At 32.7% G+C, this 16,383-nt stretch overlaps 1 protein-coding gene across 1 annotated transcript in view; it reads left to right on the top strand.

Moving 5' to 3' along the window:
* Window positions 1-16,383, top strand: part of MTX2 (metaxin 2) — a 104,958-nt gene that overhangs the window by 55,679 nt on the left and 32,896 nt on the right. The window contains exon 4 of the mRNA XM_044669762.1: window positions 13,559-13,631. Within this exon, the coding sequence (XP_044525697.1) occupies window positions 13,559-13,631 (73 nt within the window). The remainder of the gene's footprint in view (window positions 1-13,558; window positions 13,632-16,383) is intronic.

Below are 16,383 nucleotides of genomic sequence, written 5' to 3'. Positions count from 1 at the left end.
AGGAAAAGCAACGTATATTCTATGAGTTATCCAAGCAGTATCAAGAGATGTCGAGGCAGGTCCCCCAGTGTGATGAATAGAGATGCCTGGTGGAAGATATATAGGAAGATAAGGTTAAGAATTGGGCAAGATGAGATGCAGCTGAATTTTGATCTGTTTCATTGGAGAAAGTTGAGCACAATCTTCACCCGTTGTTTTATATATATATATATATATATATTTTTTTTTTTAATTTTAAGCCCTTAACTTCTGTGTATTGACTTATAGGTGGAAGAGTGGTAAGGGAAGGCAGTGGGGGTCAAGTGACTTGTCCAGGGTCACACAGCTGGGAAGTGTCTGAGGCCGGATTTGAATCTAGGACCTCCCGTCTCTAGGCCTGGCTCTCAATCCACTGAGCTACCCAGCTGCCCCCCCCCGTTGTTTTTTCATATGAATTTTGTTATTATTTTTATTTATTTTACCTTTAACTTTGTTTCCCCTTGTGGTTGTTTTGTTTTGTATTGATTATTTTGTTAATTTTAAAAAACGTTCATCTCATTAGGTTCTTTTTCTCTTTCATTAAAATAAATGTTCAGGAATATGATTGCTTCTGTCTACTGCTTTAGCTATGTCTCATACATTTTACTATTTTTATATTGTCACTATCTTTAATAAAGTTTTTGATTGTCTCTTTTTCTTTCATTTCAATATACTATTTTATTCATGTGCCACAACTTGATCTTGCCAATGGCTGAACACCCACACTATTGAAAGTTTTTTGCTAACATGGCCTACTTATTATTAAGAAAATCAGTCTCCACTTAGGTCAGCTTTTTATGCTTATCTTTTCTTTATTAATCACTATTTTATTGCATTAAAAATCAATAAATAGTTAAAATTACTGACTTTCTGTATTTAATTAATGAGCTCTAACTTTTTTATGTGATCAGTTTCTGTAAATTCACTGTTCAGTTTTTTTTTAAACTCTTACCTTCCGTCTTGGAGTCAATACCAAGGGAGAAGAGTGGTAAGGGTGGGCAATGGGGGTCAAGTGACTTTCCCAGGGTCACATGGCTGCGAAGTGTCTGAAGCGAGATTTGAACCTAGGACCTCCCATCTCTAGGCCTGGCTCTCAATGCACTGAGCTACCCAGCTGCCCCCGCACTGTTCATTTTTAAGAAGAAAATTGGCCAATATTTCCATTTATCACTTTTCATAGTTAATTAAAGAAAAACTTTTTTAGTGCCTACCATATACAAGGAACTAAGCACTGGTTATCTGTCAGTTCCAGTTTTTGTTTAACAGAACAGAAATCAAGGTCTTTTTTTTTTTTTTTTTTTAATCCTTGTCAGTTTTCTCTAGTTCTCATGGAAGAAAATTAAAATCTGTTTAGATATAAATAAGATTTTAGATTTTTGCAATTTAATAAGACCTAAAGTTGCCTAAATAAATACTTTTTCATTCCTGCTTTCTTTTACCTTAATTAGATGCTATTTCATATGATACATATATAGTCAGTTCTCAACTTTTTTATTAAAAGTAAAAAGCCCAAATGTTGATACATGAACATGGCCATGAAAAACTGTAATCTCTCACTAGAGATTGTTGAAAGTACATTTTTTCTGTATATAGATCATCCTTTATAACAGAACATTAATTCCAATAATATAAACTGTTCCTAACACAGCAACCACGAAATAACCCATAAAATATAGTGTATAAAATAAAATTTATAACATGCAAAACATGTTTTCTTGCTAGTAATTCCCTAGAATTCTGTGACCTCTTACGCTAACATCTCAATAAAAAAGAACCATTGATTTTAGCTATTTACTTTTCATGACATGAAATCTAGTACCATATAACTACTGTATATCAAATAAAATCCTTAAAATTAAAAAAAAAACTTTTAAAGTTTTAGATTCTAAATTCTAAAATTAAATTCTAAAACAGTTTCTTGTTTCCCACTGTGTCAGATGGCAATGTGAAGGCATTGTACTATATACTAGTCATTTTATTTCAAGATGATAGGCTAACCACAGCTCAGACTGAAGTAAGATCTATATTGATAAACTAAATAAGTTCCAGTTTCGTGATAATAAGCTAATTGCTTCAGCTTTAATTTAATAATTCATTGAATTTTTAAAAAAGAGTTAATAGGTGCAGGGCACTGTGCTAGATACAGAGTATAAAGGAAAAAAAAAACGGATAAATACAGTGCCCAGAGTTCGCATCTGCCATTATTGGTTTTCTAGAGTATGGGGTATCCATTTCAACTAAAAGGTAGGGAAAGAAGGGTTACTAGACCTGTTTTGGGGCAGCTAGGTAGCATAGTAGATAGAGTGCCAGGGCTGAAGTCAAGAAAACTAATCTTCTTGAGTTTACATCTAGTCTCAGACACTTATTAACTATATGACCTGGGGCAAGCCACATAATTCTGTTTGCCTTAGTTTCCTGATCTGTAAAATGAGCTGGAAAAGGAGTTGGCAAACTACTCCAATATATTTGTGAAGATAATCTAAAATGATGAATCTGAAGAGCCAGACATAGCTGATACGACTGAATAACAAGTGGAATCTAAAATTAAGATATGATAATCCCTCTCTTTCCTTCTCTTTCTCTTCTTCAGGTAATCTACTTCCTTCTGATTCTCTATTCATTTGTCAGAGTAACTTCCAATGTATAGATTTTGCCATATCATTCTCATGCTCAAGAATTTCATTGGCTCTCCATTGCCTGTCAGATAAATAGAATCTACTCTATTTGGCAATTTGATTTTCCTCTTTCATAATCTGGCTCCAACCTGTATTTCTAAATTGATTTCACATTATTCCCAAAGATTTTTCCATTTGGTAACTTCCTTTCTTTGGTTTTTATTATTACTTTAACTGTGAGTAACAACCACTTCAATATGCAAAAAAGAATATAGCATATACGATGTTGACTTCTTTTATAAAGTGTATAACGGATTTATTCAGCCAAAAGCAAAATTGACCTGTTTTTGTCTCCTGAATAAAGTTTGTATTTTTAGTGTTTTGTTGATTTTTGTTTTTAAAACTTTTTTCCATCTATTTCACTTTTCACAAACTAGCCCTCCAAAATATAAGCACCCCTTTATAGCAAATAGTAGTTTACTCAAGCAAAATAAATTAGAACATTGGCCATCTCTGAAAATGTATGTTTAATTCTGTGTATGTAGTCCATTATTCTCTTCATCAGGAAGTGAGATACATGCTTCATTTTCAGTCTTAAAGTCATGATTGGACAATGCTTTGTCCTAAAGTCTTTCAATGTCTTATATAATGTTTTGTTAATCATCTAAGTTGAATCTGTTCTTTTCACACTGCATTAGTTCATACAAATCTTGAATTTCTGTGAATTTATCATTCATCATTTCTTGTGGTACAATATTTTTATTACATCCATATACCACGATTTCCTCAGCAAACTCCTATATTGTTGAACACATACTTTCTTTCCAATTCTTTGATAAAACAAAAATTACCCATATAAAATAAATATTTTTATCTTTGGATATTTTCCCTCTGTCTTTGACCTTTTTGTGGTAATATCACTGTTACCTACTAATAATATCACTGATCAAAGTTACATACAATTGAGTAACTTTTTAGATAGATTTTCAAATTGCTTTCCAGAATAGTTGGGTCAGTGTTGATTAAGTACCTATTTATCTTGTTTATCCAACCTTTATCAAGGAGAACTATTGTAAAGATTTTTTTCTCACTTAACTGTTTCCCTTATAATTCTCTTGCTTAGGCAGCTTCTCTCTTTATCTTAATGTTACTGTTTTTGTTTATGCCAAAGCTTTTTAACTTCGTGTATTTGAAATAATCTAGTTTTTCTTTTTGATTTCCTCGATCCCTTGTTTGGTTAAGAATTGTCCTTATAAAAAACACAGGCATGACAATGATGGATCTACCATGATTAAGTTGAATGTCTAGTCTTTAAAAAAAACTTACATGTAATAAAGTTTCTGTTTCATACCTAAACAGAGAAGTCTTGACGTTTCCAAAGAGGTGAAAGATGCCTCTGTTCATTTTCTTTATTTGTTTTTATATGACTTATATCAGATGAGCATCCATTTTTTATGGTATGTGGTGTCAAATGCTGGTCTAAGTCTATTTTTTAGCCAAACCACTTCTAGTTTTTCTAGTAGTTCTTGGCAGATATGAAATCTTTCCTCAAATAGTTGTTTTGGGGTTTATTGAAAAATGGGTTATTGACTTTAATTGCTTCTGATTATTCCTTGTTGTCTGTGTTTCATTGATTTTTTTTTCTATTTTAAAATTGGTACCAAATAGTTCTGATGATTATTGCATTATAATAAAAACTGAGATCTAGAGGGCTATTTATATCTTCTTTTATTCTAAACTTCCTTTTAAAATGATTTCCCTTTAAATCCTCTAAATCAGGGGTTTTTCAACTTGTTTATGTTATGGATTTTTTGGCTAATATAGCGAAACCTACAGATGCCTCAGAATAATGTTTGTTATTTATACTCATAATGGAAGGAAATAATAAATTTCAGTTAGAGGGTAGTGAAAATTAAAATATAATTCCCCCCCACCCCAGTCAAATTCATAGAACTCCTGAACTCTATCTATAGATCTCTTGGGATTCTATGCATCCCAGGTTTAGAACTCCTCTAAATTAATTTCATTTTAATTTTGTCTAACTCCACAGTACCTTTCTCAATAGGTTTGACTGATTGGTATAGTACTGATTATAAATTAATTTAGGTAATATTGCCATTTTTTATTATACTAGCTTTAATGTAGGTATCCTTAGCTCCCCCCTTTTTTTTTCTTTTTGTCATGGACCTCTTTGGTAGTCTCAAACCTGTGAATCTTTGCTTAGAATATTTTTAAATGAATAAAATAGATTAAATAGTATTACAAAGGAAACCTATTATGTTGCAATATGATTGTGTTTGCAATATGCAAAAAATATTATTTTCATTTATTTATTTTTAAAAAGCTCTTAACTTCTGTTTTAGTATCAATTCTAAGACAAGAGCAGCAAGAGCTAGGCAATAGGGGCTAAGTGACTTGCCCAGGGTCACATAACAAGGAAGTGTCCAAGTCTAGGTTTGAACCCAGGTCTTCCTGACTCCAGGTCTGGTACTCTGTCTATCCACTGTGTCACTAGCTGCCCCCTATCTATCTACCTACCTATCTATTAATTGGTCTTTTTTTTTAAAGGACAAGTTCATGATTCCAACCTTTTCATCTTTTAATGCCTCCACTCCAGTATTTCTTCTCTCTTGATTTTATCTTGTTTGTCCAACAGCCCTCACTCTTTTTGATACAGAAAAATTACTCAGCCTTCTTTGTTTACCTTCAGACTGGGTAAGGTTGCATTTTTAGTTTACTTTTCATTTGATTACTCTCTCCCCATTTTCATGACTCCGTATTGTGTTGTTTTCCCTCCCATACATGATATTGAATCACTTATAGGAGACATGTGAATTTAGTGACCTTTTCCTTTTTCTTTCCTTCCCCTGTCTCTTCCTCCCTTTCCTATCTCTCTCTTTTCTCTTTTGTTTTTTAGGTGAGAGAAGCTTGTGGGAAAACCACTACTGTACCATCTTATTGTTCATATTCTCTGAGAGCATCTTCTTTCAAAGAAAACCTATTGCTTTTCTATTTACATCTGTTTAAGGATTATGCACTCTACTTTATAAACAATATAAGAAATTTTCAAGAGTAATTTTGACCTCATATTCACCTTAGAGCCTAGCCCCTGTACAAGATGCAACTTCATTGTATGTAATCTTGAAACATTCCTATTTAAAATTAACTTAATTATAACTCATGATTGGATATAATTTCCTCCTCAGAGATAATTAGTTACTGTTTTTTAGTTATTCCAATGACATAATGGTTCTTACTGCTGCTATTCAATTTTTTTTTTTGGTTAAACTTATTAAAGATATGTTGCTGCCCATTCTACTTGGTGAAGTTTTCTGGTATGAAGTCCTTCAAGATATGAAACTATAGCGTCCTTTGAGATTTTAAGTTCTTAGTGTTCTTGTTCTTCACTTAGATACATTTTCATAATCCCCATCTTGAGTACCTTGAACACAACAGGTACTGAAGTGGATTTGAATGACTACTTTTAGTCATTTGTAGACCATAGAATATAGTTGTTTTACTTCCTTCCTCTGCCTTATCTTACCTATCATGTCTTCATGTCAATATATTGACTGAACAGTTCAAATAATACTGTCATTCAGAAAACATTGGTCATAGTTTTCTTTTATCATATTTCTGATTAGAAATCTTCATTCTTTTTAATCTAGCTATAATTCACTTTGAGATATCATTGTTTAGTAAGATAAACAGATACATTCAGTACTCAAATTTACAGTCTTGTGTTTCCTGTTCTGATTTTCATATAAATCACTAGATCTTTGGCTTATTCTACCTTGTTTTTGCCCCTTTCTGATCCCCAGGCTCCTCCTTAAAATGCAGACCATCTATCTCTGGGTCATCATATTTGTTTGTGTGATCTCTGCCCAGAATCTCATTACATGATAAATTGCCTCTGATACTGCTGCCATTTCTACCCTTGGAGTTTGTAATTTGTCAAATGATCATGTAAGAGGGCAGTTAGTAGGGCTCAGTGGACAGAGAATGAGGCTTGGAGACGGGAAGTCCTGGGCTCAAATTGGCCTCATCCACTTCCTAGCTGTGCAATCCTGGGCAAATCACTTACCCCAGTAGCCTGACCCTTACCACTATTCTGCCCTGGAATTGATACTTGGTATTGATCCTAAGACAAGGTAAGGAATTTTAAAAAGTGATCACATTAGAAGATTCTGCACATTGTTCTATCTCTTATCCAGTGATTGCCCAAGAAATAGGTTTCTACTTGTCACTGTGGACCAACATTCCAGAATTAGATTGTCATGGGTAACTCTGAGGAGTAGAGCATTTCTGCCCTGATCTTCATGGACCCCTGGTGAGTCCCTGTGTTATAAATATGACTGAAAATGATTCAGGACATTTTATAGCTTCTAGTTCATTTTCTTTTTTTTAAATTGCTTTTTTATAAAATATATTTTGTTTTTTACATCACGGTTACTTTCCTCAGTATCTTCCTTCCTCTCTCAGAGAATCATCCTATATTTGCATAACTGATTAATAAATTAAAAAGTCTGAAAATATAGCAACACTTGTGGACCTTCCACCTCTACAAAGGGATAGAATGGAAGTGTCTACCTAAATCGTTTTTTCTGCCCAGGCTTGTTGTTGTTTTTTTTTTTTAAACTCTCACCTTCTGTCTTGGAATCAATACTTTGATTCCAAGGCAGAAGAGTGGTAAGGGCTAGGCAATGGAGGTTAAGTGACTTGCCCAAGGTCACACAGCTGGGAAGTGTCTGAGGTCAAATTTGAACCTAGGACCTCCCATCTCTAGGCCTGGCTCTCAATCCACTGAGGTACCCAGTTGCCTCCCAGGCTTGTTTTTTTATAACTTCTCAGCGTTCACCTTTGTGGGTTATATGTATGTTGATTCTTTCCATTTAGATTTTGTAGTCATTGTTTATTATTTTCTTGCCTCTATTTACTTTACTCTGCAATAGTTCATTTTCTATCTTAGCCTGCCCAAGCTGGTGATTGAGACAAACATACTCAGATATTTCTTTTTTTTCCCCAGATACTTCCTTGATCTCAGAACCTTATATTTTTATTATGCCTTGTGTATCCATGTACAACAACTATAGTGTAATAATTTTTTATGTTGGCAGTTATACAGTAAATGAAAGAAACCTCAGAGTAGTTATTTATCCCCTTTTGAGTCAGAAGCATTATGATATTTAATATAATCATCCAATATTGATTGAGCACCCACAGGATGCCATAGTACCTGCTCTATTAATGCAAGTTGCTTTCATTCTATTTAGCCTAATCACTTTCAGATGTCAGCTTTGTCTTTGAGGAGGTCTGATTTTAGCAGTGATTGACATTGGTATTGAACATTATTCTGGTAGGGTGTGCCAAATCCTTGATCAAAATTATTTCATCTTGTCAGTCATTTAGTTTGCATTAAAGTGCCCATCCAAAATATGAGAACAAGTTGAGTGATCTTGATTATTTATCATAATTAAATGTATGTTGGCTCATTTTGGGTTCAGGAAAATATAAAAAATAAATGACTACTTCTATGGTCAAAGATAGAAAAAACCTTATAATTGGTATACCATTCACATTATGTTGAAAAGATGATAATCTTGATGATGGCACTATTATATTACATTTGTTTCTTTCTAAAGTCATAGGAGACAGTGCTATTTGAATGGATTGTTCAATATCCAGAACTATAGAATTCATTTTTATTTGAGAACTTCATTTTTGCTCATTTAAAAAACCTATACTGTAGCTTACAGTGATAAATGGGTAACTTTCCCCAAGAATTCAATGGAAATCATTCTTAGTTTTGGAGTGTCTTTTGTCCTTTTACCCCTAGCCTGACACTCACAATCTTTTTTTCTTGAAATAATAATAACTAACATTTATATAGCACTTATTATATGCCAGGCATTGTGCTAAGTAAGCACTTTGCAATTAGTATGCATTTGATCCTTACAACAACATTGGAAGGGAGATGCTACTTTCTCCATTTTATAGAAGGGGAAACTGAGCCAAATAGAGGTTGTCTTGCCCAAGGTACATAGCTAGTAAATGTCTGAGGTTGGATTTGAACCTGTCAGGTTTTCCTACTTTCAGATCCAGATCTATCTACCTAGCAGTTCCTGTCACTTAATTCTTACTAATGTTATACTTTTAAATGTTTCTTTCCTTTTCTGCCTTAGAGTTATACTTTCAGAAATGTCAAGACCATTGTGGTATACCAGCTCTGTCTTTAAATATCATACCAGCAAAGCCAGACAAGCCTTGTGAAGCTAGAAAAGCCTAATTTGCAGATGTATTTATTACCAAAAGGTTGAAAACTCTCTTGCTCCCTCCCTTCACCCTAGCCCTTGATTTTTTTTTTTTTTGGGGGGGGGAAGCTATAGCAACCCATGGATGTTTAACAAACTGTAGCAGGATTGTGATTTATGTGGATGATGGATTCATGAACATAGTTAGAATCAGGAATCCTTGTAGTAACTTACAGGAAGGTCATTTACTTAATGTCACAGTGTCTGAAAGTTCTAGGCTACAGATCAATTAGTGATACACATTTTACATTGGTGGAGTTGATTTACCAGAAGTTTCTCATACTGATTAAGTTATAGACATGTACACTGCTTCATCTCTCTCACTCAATAAAGGCTTACAAAGTTTTAAATAGAAAAGTATATTCATGATACTGCTGTTATGAAAAAACATTCAACTTGTTTCCCTTTTTGAATTCTGTAAATCAGAAATGCTCTTCTGAATCTAAAGATGAGGAAAATATGCATAGCATTTATACAATTTTAATTCATCCTAACTGAAATCACCCATCTTGTGATATCCTTCTATAAGAATTACAGGATTTAAAAACAACAAAATTAGACAGCAGTTGCTTTTTTAATAAAAGGAAAGAAAAGTAGGCATCGACTTTACTGGCAGTTGGCTTCAGCATCTTATTTGCTTATGATATATGTATATGTTGACATATATATATATATATAGCATTTTTGATTATTTATTGGTTCATAGCCCCTCTGCATAGTAGTAAGAGCAAAAAGATTTTATTCACAAGTTTACAAACTATAGAATTTATTAACTAATGGAAAGCTGACATGTCACAGAGACTATTGAAGAATGTATTATTAAAAATTATTCTGAACTTAGTCACTACAAACAAAACCATCACCTTAGTAACTTTAAATATCTTATTAAGATAAAAAGGATTTTCATGAAATTATAAATTCCAAATTATTTATGTTCCATTTAAAAAATGTTTAGTCAACTTGAATAAAATAATTTTAAAAACATACTTCTTTCTGGTCTTTCTTTTGCCTACATGAAAATATTTGTTTTGGTCATTGTCACTGTATATATTATTCTGATTCTATTTTAGCCTGCTTTTATTTCACATAAATCTTCCCCTATTTGGATGTTCATATTTAACATTTCTTATGACACAAGAATAATAGCATTATATTCATTCAGCACAATTTATTTGACTATTACTAATCTGTTGGATATATGGCCTATTAGTTTGAGATCTTGCTTTTTTTTTTTTTTTTTTGCTATTTTAAATAAAATTTCTCTGAACATTGACCTTTTCAAACAGTAAACATTTTTTAAGCACCTATTATGTGCTAGGCCCTGTGTTAAGGATACACAGAGAAGCAAAAGAGAATTCCTGCCCTCAAGGAGCTCACATTCTAATGGAGACAGCAAGAAAACAAATATTTATAGAGAAGCTATATATAAGACAAATAGGAAATAATTAATAGAAAGAGCACTAGAATTAAGAGGAGTTAGGAAAGGTTTTCTTTAGAAGATGAGATTTTAGTTAATACTTAAAGGAAGTCAGAGATGACAAGGGAGGGCATTCCAGGCATTGGGGATAGCCAGAGAAGATATTGAGAATAAAAAGAGTAGTGGCTTACTTGTGGAATAGCCAGATAAGGAAATGATATGAGGAAGTCTAGGTTATTAAGAGCTTTGAATGCCAAACAAGATTTTATATTTGAACCTGGAGTTTTTGAGTAGAGGGGAGATGGGATGATCTGAGTTTTAAGAAAATTTCTTTGGTGTCTGTATGAAGAAAAATGACAGGATTTAAGAGTCAGAGTACTTGGATTTGAATCCCATATCTTCATTTAATAATTTTGTAACCTTGAACAATTAATTTACTCGCAATGGGATTCCATTTTCTATAATATAATGCAAAATGAAGGAATTGAATTAGACAACCTTTGAAGTCTCTTCTAGCTCTACCTATGTGATATATACTTTTTTCTTTTAAAAAATTTTAGTGTATAGTCACAATTGGAAACACTATATCAGAGAATATAAGCATTTTTGTAACTTTTGCTATATGTTGCCATATTATATCCCAGAGTTTGTACCATTTCACAATTCTACCATCAATGGAATCATGTTTCTTTCCCTACAGCCTTACCAACACTCAATTTTATAGTTTTAAATTTTCTTTGCTGCATATATTATGGATGTCAGACTTCTTAAAATTTGTATTTCTCTGATCATTACTGATTATTTGTGTTCCATCTTTAAGAACAGTGTGTTCATGTTCTTTGACCATTTATCCATTGGGAATAGGCCTTACATTTATAAATTTGGGTTAATACTTTATTGATTTTTAATGTCAATTTTTATCACATATATTTATACTTCCATTAAATTCCTATTCTTATGCCTCATTGTGGTATGGAGGTGATCCTGGATTCTTGAAGGTCATGCTAACACTGCACATCCTCTTATAGGTTATTCTAAATTGGAAAAGCTTTGAGTAGGAACCAGTTATTGTACATTTTTGTCTAAGGATCACCTTTAAATGCAGAGAGACTCATCATCAGGTTGTCAGTGGGGGTGATGAATTTTTCAGACATAACATTCCCAAAGACCATTTTCCAAGACATAGCTAATTAGGTACATCAGATCCAGCACTAGCTAGAGTGCTTTAAGCCTAGGATCAGGCATTTTAATTTGATAGAGTTGAGAGGCATTATTAAAGTTTACTGACTTTAATAATAAAAACATTTATTTGATTTCAAACCTGTGGTATGCAGGTTATTATATTAGGTAGTGGTAGCACAATCCAAAAGAACTAGAGAAAATGATCCTTGACTCTCCCTTAACATCTTGTAGCAGACCTTTTCTTTCTGTTCTTGACTCTGGGCAAGTCACTTACTTGCTTTCTGTCTCAGTTTCCTCTTCTGAAAATGAGGATACTAATAACACCCATCTCCTAAGGTTGTTGTGAAGATAAAAGGAAATATGAATCACAAAACCTTTGTGATGAAGAGAGTAACATGTTTCATCATCATTTCTCTAATTTCTCTAAAACTGTAGTTGATCATTGCATCAATCATCCTTCTCAAGTCTTTCAAAATTATTTTTCTTTATAATTTTGTATAAATTGTTCTCCCAGTTCTATTCACTTTAATCTCTATCAGTTTATACAGGTCTTCCTAGGTTTCTCTGTAATGTCCATTACTTTCATATACCATAACTTGTTTAACCATTCCTCGGTGTATGGACACTTCTTTAGTTTCCAGTTTACTCCTACAAAAAGAACTGCTATAAATAATTTTGTACCTCTGATGCCATATTCCCTTTCTTTGTGATAGTGCCCATTTAACAGCTTTTTATGCATAGCCCGAAATTACTTTCCAGAGTAGAAGAATTGATGCATAGTTCCACCAACAGTACATTAGTGTGCTCATTCTCTCTCAGCCCCTCCCAACAATTATTTTCCTTTTTTTTTTTTTTATTATCTTTGCTAATCTGATAGGTATGAAGTGAAGCTCCATAGTTGCTTTACTTTACATATCTCTATTTGTATTTTGGAGCATTTTTTCCATATTTTTTTGATAAGTTAGATTTCTTTCTTCAAAAACTGCTTAGGGGAAACTAAGATCCTGAGTTTCAGAACAGTTGTATATATGCATCAGTGAAGGAAGATTCCTCATAGGAGGGTTCTATGCCAATGAAATAACAGGTTGAGACCATTTATCTCAGTTTACATTTGGTTAGTAATTATAACATTTTTCTTAAGCCTAGAGAGTTTAGTTTTAAAATTATATAGAAGCAGGAGCTTCATGAAAAAAAAAAAGTATTTTAAAGGAAGAAAAGAAGAGACATTTTTGTATTTGATGAGTGAAGAGAAGTCATATATTTTGGACCAGAAAAAGAAACATTAGGAAAGAGAACTGAATAGATTGCCCTCAACAAGGAGGCCAGATACATATGTAAGGGGTGTGAAAAGCTTCAAAAGAGGGATGTTGTTGGCCTTAGCAAGGAAGACATTATTATTGACCTTTAGCATCCTTAAGTGGACTAGCTGATAAAGAAACCAGACTTTAAAGAATTAAGTTAGAGGAATTGAAGCAGCAGAAATAGGCAGCATTTTGGATCATTAAGAGTGGATGAGGGGGGGAGCAAGAGAAAATGAAAATTAACCACAACTCAAGGAGAAAAAGAGTCAAGCAACAGCTTTTCATGGTTCTCAGGCTTGAGATGTAGAATGAGCTAAAGAAGAAAGAATTGAACATGAACAATTAAAATAACAGTTGATAAAAAACAAATAGGTTTGTACAATTTTTATATTTACATCCTTATTGGATGCGTAAACATTTTGTCTCATCTATTGGTATCTGAACTTTAAGCAATGCTGATTTTTTAAAATAGTTAACTGGCATTTTACTTGTGTTTGTTTCACAGTTAAATTGTGTCATTGGTTCTTCTCATATCATTTTGATAACAGACAAATTATAGTTATTTTTTATAAGATAGTTTTTTTCCTCTTGTCATAAAAAAGATATTATAATTGCTACTGAGGTAAACTATGAATGTTCTACCAGAAGTTTGTTTTAAGAAACCATGATGAATGATAATTCTCAATGGTTTACTCTGTTTCTTTTGCTTTCCAGGCCTTTTTGCAAATGTGTGATCTCCCCATCAAAGTGGTTTGTAGAGCAAATGCTGAATATATGTCTCCATCTGGTAAGTGGGTTGCTCTTTTAGTTGTACTGAATAAATCACTAAAGTGTTAATAGTATCCTTGTTAAAAATAGAATGGCCTTTTTATTTTTTTGAACTATTGTATAGTTTTCTATTATTTGAAATTATAAAATCAACCCTATTTAAACTCTTACTTAAGATGGTAGTGCCTGCTGATTTAAATTAGAGACCTTTTTTAGAATGAATTGCTATGAAAAATTAGGTGTTAGGGGAGTATATAACTTAGTATTTCTGTCCCTGAATTCTTCAAATCTTCCTTGTCTTCTCATATTTAGCTCTTACACACAGCTCTTTCATCTTTAGAACATTTTGTAAATATTAATCTGTTCAAGACTTTCTGTTCAGTTCTACTATTTTACAGATGGAAGAACATCAATAAGGAGGATAATTAAAATGTCTTGCCATAGATCTTACATGAAATTACCAATTGAAAACTCATGGCTTCTAGTCCCATCTTTCTTATTTCTTTGAATGTTGAGAGTGCTTTTTAGATGTTCATTTTTAGGATGCTATTATATTAATATTGCCACTTTTCAGATATTTTCATGGCTATTGTCATTTCTGAGATATAAAATGACAAATATAAAAATAATATTTATTGGTTAAAATGTCATTTCACACCAGGGGCTAAATAACTTTAGTTCATTTAGTTACAAAAATATGGTCTAGTGTAGTGTTGTGCAATCTCCAAAATAAATGAATTCCAAATGCAGTTCACATGATTATTATAATGCTAGTTTTGATATGACAATAATTACACCTTGGTAGAAGTATCTCTCATGAATGCATTGGTTAGTAATAATCAACTGATGTAAATGTGTTATAGTGTTTTCTGGGAAAAATGGTATCCTATCATTATAGAGACAACTGAACAAAGAATAGTGTTAAATATTATTTCCATTCCCAAGTATAGCAATAAAATGAAGGAGAATGAAAATGATCCCTTCACCTTCTTCCCTTTTCAACATTTCACTTGGATACCATCAACAATTATAGATTTATGATTCTACCACATCTAAAGTATAGCTTCATGTTCTTATTTCCTGGGTTACTCCATGCATTAACAGCAATTTTTGTGATAAAAATCTCCCAGATATCTTTAAGCAGACATTTTGTTGGGTCCTTGCTGTAACAACAACAATAATAAATATTTGCACATTTATAGAGGTTTAAAGTTTACAAAATAATTTTCTCACTATTTTACAAAGTTATGAGCAGTGTTATTTCCATTTTACAAATGAGAAAACTAAATCTTTGAGAGCACAAGTGATCACTTCACATAGCCACAGAGCAAATATGTACTTGAGGCTGGATTCAAACCCAGATTTCCTTTAATTAAGGTCCAACATTCAAGGTTATAGTTTCTTATGCCTTTTTATTTTTTTCTGTGATGAAAAACATTGGAGTAGGGTGTGGAGTAGAAAGGGTTGTGTCAATGTGATTATCTTTAAAGGATTCCTTGATCACAAGTTCCAGTTGACCTTTCCAGGACAGTTAACTTAAAAAAAATTATAATATAGGATTTCATATAGAAAAATCCCTTTAGTAGCCATCTAGTCCATTCCCCTGTTCCCCAAAAAGGCTACACCTTTTCCTTTTAAAAAACATTTAAGAGAGAAGATTCTGTAAACTTCCTTGGTATCTTGATCTCGCTACTTTTGTACAGAAATGGAGGAAACACTTTAAATAGATACTTTAAAAGCAAGACCAGTTCTTATTTTACATCCAGTGAAAAGCATGAAACCCAGAGTTTTCTTTTGTGGAGAGAATAATTCAGATGGTGTCACATGATTGGTGCCAGACAACGACAGTCTCAGTGTGCAGATGTCAGATACCTGCAAAATAATCAGGCAATAGCTTTGTTTCCAATTCTAAACAAAGCTGGTGGTGTAAAGAGTAATGTTGTATATCTTCTTCCCTACATATTCTTGGTCATAATTATTGATCCAAATTGTTTTTGTGGGAGATTAAAAATTAAATTTTATTTTAAAATCAAGCACACTGGGAAATTACTTTCAATTTGGCCCGTTAGTAGGACTCTTTCATTCATGAATTATTTTCATTCATAAAAGGCTCAGAGAAAGATGTGGGTATTTATAGTATTTGCATTTATTTATTTATTTATAGCTTAAATTGATATAGTCATTTTTAAGTAAGATATGATAAGTTTAAGAAAGAAGAGACAGCATTAAGCAGAAACAATTTTTTCCCCTAATAAAACATACAAAATTAGGAGCACTACCTCCAAACCACTTCCTTACTTTGGCAACAGTGAAAGTATGTTCTAAATAAATCTATTGAGTTGTAATTCAGAAAGGCCTGCATTTCTTTTGTAATGCATTTTATGCTATGGATGCAGATGAGGCTTTTGTTGGTGCTGTGCACCTCATCCATTACCCTTAGGCTGACTGTGAGCCAGAGAAGAGCAAATCTATTGAAAAGGAGCATGAAGGAACCTGCTGTTACTGTGAACTCTGTTTGAACTAGGTCTGACAGCAGGTTTCATCCATTGGCCTTTGAGGTACTTTTTTTCATTTTTGGTAAATATTTTGCTCATATAAATTTTAATAATATTATTTAGAGTTGATATGAATTGAAATAAAGTACTAAATGTTTGATGCAGTGGTCAGTTTTTTAAAATCCGTAGCAACCCTTTTTCTTTTCCTCACTCTCCACCCTCACATTGGCAGCATATTTTGTATTATTCAGTTCACAGATTAATAGACTTTGACCA

Source organism: Gracilinanus agilis, chromosome 3 (genome assembly GCF_016433145.1).
Source record: "Gracilinanus agilis isolate LMUSP501 chromosome 3, AgileGrace, whole genome shotgun sequence".
Lineage (NCBI taxonomy): Eukaryota > Metazoa > Chordata > Mammalia > Didelphimorphia > Didelphidae > Gracilinanus > Gracilinanus agilis.
This window is presented reverse-complemented; position numbering and strand designations above follow the sequence as displayed.